Source organism: Dendrobium catenatum, unplaced genomic scaffold (genome assembly GCF_001605985.2).
Source record: "Dendrobium catenatum unplaced genomic scaffold, ASM160598v2 fragScaff_scaffold_450, whole genome shotgun sequence".
Lineage (NCBI taxonomy): Eukaryota > Viridiplantae > Streptophyta > Magnoliopsida > Asparagales > Orchidaceae > Dendrobium > Dendrobium catenatum.
In genome coordinates, this window is record NW_021318912.1 from 308,625 (window position 1) to 315,832 (window position 7,208).

The window sequence follows — 7,208 nt, forward strand, 5'->3', positions numbered from 1 at the left end:
GCCACGACCACGAATTATCTTCATTTTTTGTGTCGTCTTTATCACCTTTTAATGAGAGCTTTGATTGAAGAACTTGTTCAATAATATCCTGTTTTTTCTTATTTTTTCTTTGCTCATAAGCCATCAAAGAGCTCATTAGTTCATCAACGGTCATTGTCTCTAAATCTTTAGCTTCCTCAATAGCTACGACAATATGCTCAAATTTATCATTTACCAAGCGTAGAATTTTTTCTATCACTCGAATATCTTCTAATGCTTCTCCATACCTTCGTAGTTGATTGACGATAGTCAGAACTCTTGTGAAATAGTCCTCCACATTTTCTGCTTCCTTCATTTGAAGTGCCTCAAATTCGGCTCGGAGAGTTTGAAGTCGAATCTTCTTTATCTTGTCTATGCCTTTGTATGCAACTTGAAGTATCTCCCATGCTTGCTTATTAATTATTAATTTAATAACTTATTTTCTTTAATTATTAATATTAATATTTTAATTAAATTAATTTTAATTTTTAATTTTTGTATAATTAGAATTTAAATATAAAAGAGTAATCCTTATAACATATTTTCTTTTCCATCAAAGTGGTTGTGAGTTTGAAGTTTTTTCAAGTTGTGGTTCGAATCCCTCGGGCATCACACTGTATGTAGCTACCGTGGGTAGGCAGACGGTGTTCGGGCTTGCTTCCGGGAGGTTGCTGGTGTATATAATGATAGAATTTTTATACTAAAGTGACTTGGTGAAAACATTTGCAATTTGGTCTTACTACTTTATATACTCCATTTACACTTTCTTCATTGTGATGGATTATCTGAAGTAGTGATAACATGTTTACTTTTATGATGAAAAATTGGAGTGCTATTGTAAACCAGTTTTCAACATGAATCTTCATTGCTTCTTCTTATGATAATTAAGCTTAATTTTTGAAGCCAAATTATATGACAAACACATGAGTTTGATGCCATATACTTTACTTCACGAACAAAAAAGGTGACAATTAATTGTTTCTTTGAAATGCAAGTGAAGGGGGTGTTGTCATAAAGAATACAAATCTAATGGTGTTCTTTCTGCCATTGTCTTTGATGCAATCACTATCACTATATCGTACAAGTTTGAAATCATTAGTTAATGAATAGAGCAAGCTAAAGTTTATTGTAACTTTAATATAGTGTAGGATCGATTAATACTTTTAGCAATCTTTAAGTGGGTAGTAGTTGGAGTTTTCATATAGCTACTGAGCAGTCTAATAGCATAACCAATTTAAAGCCTTGTGTACGTTAGGTAGCACAAACTTCCAACCAATCTCTAGAAAAATATTAGATCAACTCTTTCTCATTCATCATACTTTGATAGCTTGTCTCCACATTCAATAAAAGTATTTATGGGTCTATTATATATTGTCCATCTTGAGTTTGTTCAATATTTTTTCTTACATAAAGTTCTTGTGGGATAAAAATTCTATTTTTTCATTAGGTGAATATCAAGTCTTGGACGTACAAAAAAATAATCAATATAACTTATTCTCACTATAGGAAAGTAAGCTTTTTTCGGGGAAAAAAAAAAAACTGCCGCAAAACAAGCAACATTCTCCACTAAATATACTTTGCGGTAGATTTGAAAGTCATGTCGGAAAAATATTTATGTCAGACATAATTTGTCGTAAATATTTTGCAGTGGATTTTGAGCCCCAAAAACGACATCCTTGTTGTATTTTGAGCCCCAAATATTTACAAATATTTGGCTGAAATTTTTTCGTAAATTGGTGGCGAAAATTCTGTAGCAAAAGTCATCCAAATTTTCTCTCCTTCCGAACGTAGTCACCTGATGACTATGATTCTTCCGACCTTCGTCGCGCACAAACTACTGTCCCCTCAACCTTTTTCGCCCCCGACTACATTTCTCAGACCACCGTCACTCTAACTACAAACCCTTAAACTTTTTTCGCCCCGACTATGCTCCTTTTTTCACCTTCACCTTCCATATTATCCTTCAACTTCATCTTGGTAGCCCAACTATAGTCCTTCAACCAGCATCACACATAAATGGTCCGTTCAACCTAAGTTGCCTGTGTATGACCCATCCGAACTCCAGTGCCCGACTATGATCCTTTCGGCCTCAGTCGCCAGACTACAATCCCTTTAGCCACCATCACCTTACTACGATCCTACCAACCAAATGAACATGTCAACGCTCTCTTGAGAATAGCTCATGTCTTTGAATTCTTAAAACTCCAACCATGTAATGTGCTCTATATAATATATATTTGCTACAATAAACCAAAACCTTCTCATGAGTAAGGATGTCATTTGTAATCAACGACAAACACTAGTTGAATCATTTTAACTTGGCAAGATCCTATGATTTTTTCCCATTTGAAGATTTTTCGCATAAAAAATTAAAGTGCGTCTTATGATTGCTGCACCTCCTTCTCTTATCTGTGTGTGTGATGAATATTCATAAAAGCTACCACAACAATACTCATGTTAAATTAAGTATCCTCAATGGAAGTGAATTATCATTAAAAAAAAAAAGCTTAGTGAACGTATAAAGATTCACTCGCGGCTCAACTTTCTATATATCCATTGGGAGCACATGTTTCACGTTATATTAAAAAGACTGCGACTGCGTAAAAAATCACGTGCTTAAAACTAATTATTTGACGTTGCATTCTCGCAAAACTTCACGAACTTTTCCGCATTCATTCGCGGCTCTTTTACATCCTCAAGCAGCCTTTTTTTTTCCAAATTTGATTTTTTTGAAGAAAAATGTGCAGACATTAACACCGAAAATCTAACAAAGTCATCAACTTACGAAATCTTTCTGCCGACAAACCAAATCCAATTAAAAATCTCTTTTTTACCAAATAATGCGCGCCTATATATAAACCAGCAGAGCCATTGATCTCTCCCCAACACAGTAAAAGAGCAGACTCATTCTTTCTCTCTCTCTCTCTCTCCCTTTTTTTTTTTTCCTTATTTCTCATCTCTAAGTTCTCCGGCAATGGTGGACGTGATTGCCTTCCTTATTGTTCTGACTTCCGTGCTCTTACTTGTCCTTTTGATCAAGCTTCTATTTCCAGCTGCTAATAAAACATCCTCCTCATACGGCCCCAAGTCCTACCCTCTCATAGGCTGTCTCATCCCTTTCTACCGCAACCGCCACCGCCTTCTACATTGGTACACCGACCTCCTTGCCAACTCTCCGTCGAGCACCATCACCCTCTCCCGCCTAGGTGCCCGCCGCACCATCGTTACCGCCAATCCCTGCAATGTCGAGCACATCCTCAGCACCAACTTCCACAACTACCCCAAAGGCAAGCCTTTCACCGACATCCTTGGCGATCTCCTCGGTCGCGGCATCTTCAACTCCGACGGCCATCTCTGGCTTTCCCAACGCAAAGTTGCCAGTCATGCTTTCACCCTCCGCTCTCTCCGCGACCTCATCAACCACATCCTCCGCCCAGAGATATCCACTCACTTCCTCCCAAACCTTGTAGCTGATGGAAGAACTGTCGTCGACTTACAAAACCTCCTCCGCGGGCTATCTTTCCGCGTCATATGCCGAGTGTTCCTCGGCCGGCCATCCACCGCTCATTTACAGTTGGCAGAGGCTCTAGATGTCGCATCTGAAATAAGTGCGGGGAGGGGGTCAGCACCATTAGCTTTCTTGTGGAAGGCCAAACGAGCTCTTGGATTTGGTTCGGAGAGGCGCCTCCGCGAGGCCGTCGATCTCATTCATCGCTTAGTGATTGACATTATCCTGAAAACCAGAGAAATGAATAATCCGCCAAATAGTTTTCTCTCACGTCTTCTTGAAATGGGAATTCATGGAGAAGATGAGGAGATCAGAGATATGGTCATAAGCTTTCTTATGGCGGGGAGGGACACAACCTCCTCGGCACTAACATGGTTCTTTTGGCTAGTTTCAACCCATCCGGATGTAGAAGAGAAAATAATCAATGAGATCAATAACAAGTTGATTAGGAGTGAGGAAGAGATGAGCTACGAGAGTTTGAAAAAGCTGAGCTACTTGGAGGCGAGCTTGATGGAGAGTATGAGGCTGTATCCACCAGTGGCATGGGACTCCAAGCATGCAGAAGGGGACGACGTTCTTCCAGACGGTACGACGATAAGAAAAGGAGATAGAATAATGTACTTTCCTTACGGAATGGGGAGAACGGAGGCATTATGGGGGAAGGATTGGAAGGAGTTTCGGCCGGAGAGATGGGTGGCGCCCGGTGGTGGCGGGGTTGTGAGGATGTCGCCGTATAAATTTCCGGTTTTTCAAGCGGGGCCGAGGGTGTGTTTGGGGAAGGAGATGGCGATGATTCAGATGAAGTTCATGGCGGCAACATTCTTGCGGCGGTTCGAGTTGAGGTGGGTGGGCAAGGAGGCGCCGGTGATGGTGCCTCTGTTGACCGCGCATATGGCTGGAGGGCTGCCGGTGGTGATTGGGGAGAGGGAGAGGGGTGGTCGTGCGCCATCTCTATCCCTTGCAATATGATTTCTTCTTCTATATTGTAAAATATATTATTGTTTTATTTTATAATATTATAAGGTTGGTTTCCATTAAAAATATTTTCAATTAATTATTTTTCTTTGATAGATATTAAAAATATCATTCTTGGTCTCTATATTATCATACTAAATAAAATTATTTGAAAATTAAGTAGAAAATATAGCTATGAAAAAGTTACATGAAATGATAACTTATCCTTTGATTTACAATCTATCATCTAGAATGATCGTCAATATCCAATAAAATGTTCTTCTATGCACTTGCCCCCAGATTAATCTGGCTTGAGTCCATTCAATTGTGATTGACCGACTCCTCCTCTCAGGCAGGGGTGTCAAAGCAGGGTTAATGGGTTTGAGCTCGAATCAAGTCAATCCAAACATGACCCATTAAATTAACGAGTAAAAAAAAAAAAAATCTGAATCTGACTCGCTAGCATCTTGTAGATGACTCAAATTCGACATGTTAATCTATTTTGATATATATATATATATATATTATAATTTATTAACTATAACATTTATAATATTGAATAAAAAATAAGAAGGTTACATCAAAAAATAAAAACATACAAAGAAAAAAGATATTAATTATGTCATCTTTGGTTCAAAAGTGTGTTTGATGACCAACTTAAACCTAATGCATCTAATAAACGGGTTGAAAAACCCAACTCGAATCAATCCATTTATTAAACAAGTAAACCCGAACCCGGATTATTTTGGTTAAATTTAGGTTGGGTCATATATTGATATCCCTACCGTCAGGTATGAGGACTGGTCATACTCAAATACTTTGGCAAACTAAAATTTGTCTTCTCCTAAATCAAATAGAAAGTAACCATACAATAAGGGGGATTTAAATACATATTTTTAACATAAGAAAATGAAGGATAAGCTAACCATAATAAGTATTTCATTCAAATAAGATCAAATTTTTATTTGATGCAACTTTTTCATAGCTTAGTAATCTATGTAAGATGTGAATGATATGCCAAAATTAGTTCTTCTTTCCACACATTGATGAGGAAAGGAAAGAGGACGAGGAGAGCTATCAACATCTCAATTGCAAGAAAGCATAAGATTGCTCAATAATAAACTCCTCTTTTCGGTGGGCTCGTATTTTTTTGGCTTTTTCATGTAAGAATTGAAAATAATGAGACAAACTAAGCCATATTTGGAGGAGCATATCCCATCCTTCTTTGCATTGGCATCCTAAACTTCCTCTCCTCATTTTCATTAATGAAAAAAATAAAAAATTATTTTATATGATCTGTTTGTAATATCTAAAATTGAAGAAATACACCCACCATTTTTTTTTCTTTTGGATAAATTATATAAAAAATTTTCGTTCAAATCAAAATACTCATAATTTGGACTATTGGCGCTATAATTAAAACTTATCATTATCTATTTGAATGTTAAAATTATGAAAAAGGGGAAATGCAATCATAGCTATTAAAAATATTAAAAAATAAATTATAATTTCTCTTAAATTTGGGTTGACTAAAAATTGATTTGAAACACTTTGCTTTAGCTCAAAATTATTTTTAATTTTGATTTAAACGACTAAATGATTTATTAAAAAACTTAACATATATCTTAAATATAATTTTAAATATTCAATATATAAATCAATTTATTTTTTGATTAACTATTCCTTTTTTCAGTTTTATCCATCGATATTAGAGTATGTATTATTATTATTTATATTGTAATGATAGATAATTTATGCAATTAATTGTAAATTGTAAAAAGTTATTAGTTTTTAAAGTTATCATATAACACAGAATTCTTAAAATAATAAAAATATTTATTTTTGTAAGATTTGATGCATTGAGAAAACAAAAAGAAGCCAAAATGATATATTTTTCTCTAATTTTTTATTTGTGGGAATATTTTTTATTTTATTTTTAATCAAATATCATAAACTTGATAGTTAATAAATTAGAGATATATGATAGAGATCAATTAAGCTGTCACTTTTCAATCTACAATCAGCTTTTCTTTCATATTTTAATTCATTTTCTTAAAGAAAAATGTGCAGACGCAAAACCAAATCTTTTCTGTAGACAGCCTTTGCGGCTCACAAAACCAAATCCAATTCAAAATCTTCTTTTTATCAAACGTTAATTATATATATTCAGAGGCATTTATCTCTCCCCAACACAGTAGAAGGTGGTGAGGGAACGAAGGCGACGATGGTGTAGCGGGTGGCGAGGCCGGAGAGGGTGATGGTGTTCAATGGTGAGGCAGCAAGGACGTCGGTGTAGTAATGGAGGAGGCGGCGGCGGTGGTTGCGGTGGAAAGGGATGAGACAGCCTTTGAGAGGGTGGGAGTTGGGGCTTTATGAGGGTGCTTTGGCAGCTGGAGATAGAAGCTAGCTTGATGCCTTGATCAGAAAGATAGGTAATTAAGAGGAGGGAAGTTAAAATAAGGTGGGTAGTGGCCTCCACTAGGGGTGTCAATATTTGACACGACACGAAAATCCGACTCGAACCTGACCCGAAAAATCCGGGTTGGACCCGACCCGAATGCAAAACGGGTCGGGTTCCAGAAATCGACCCGTTTGAAAAACGGGTCGGGTTCGGGTTGACCCGACGGGTTGCCGGGTCAACCCGTTTGACCCGAAACGTGCATGCCGCGCTTCGCCTGCGATGCGGCGATGCCGCGCTTCGCCTGCGCCCCGCGCTGCCGGCGCTCTG

General features: G+C 37.3%; 2 protein-coding genes across 2 annotated transcripts in view; one reads left to right on the plus strand and one right to left on the minus strand.

Moving 5' to 3' along the window:
* The first annotated feature begins 2,872 nt into the window (after positions 1-2,872).
* Positions 2,873-4,542, plus strand: LOC110093522 (cytochrome P450 94B1-like). Its single transcript, XM_020818428.2, has one exon. It carries the CDS (start codon positions 2,993-2,995, stop codon positions 4,493-4,495), a length of 1,503 nt encoding a protein of 500 aa, XP_020674087.1. The 5' UTR covers positions 2,873-2,992; the 3' UTR covers positions 4,496-4,542.
* A 2,104-nt stretch (positions 4,543-6,646) lies between these two features.
* Positions 6,647-7,208, minus strand: part of LOC110093523 (putative UDP-rhamnose:rhamnosyltransferase 1) — an 11,609-nt gene continuing 11,047 nt past the window's right edge. Inside the window, exons 3-4 of the mRNA XM_028694296.1 lie at positions 7,122-7,205; positions 6,647-6,848 (exon numbers count right to left, since the gene is read on the minus strand). Coding sequence (XP_028550129.1) covers positions 6,647-6,848; positions 7,122-7,205 — 286 coding nt within the window. The remainder of the gene's footprint in view (positions 6,849-7,121; positions 7,206-7,208) is intronic.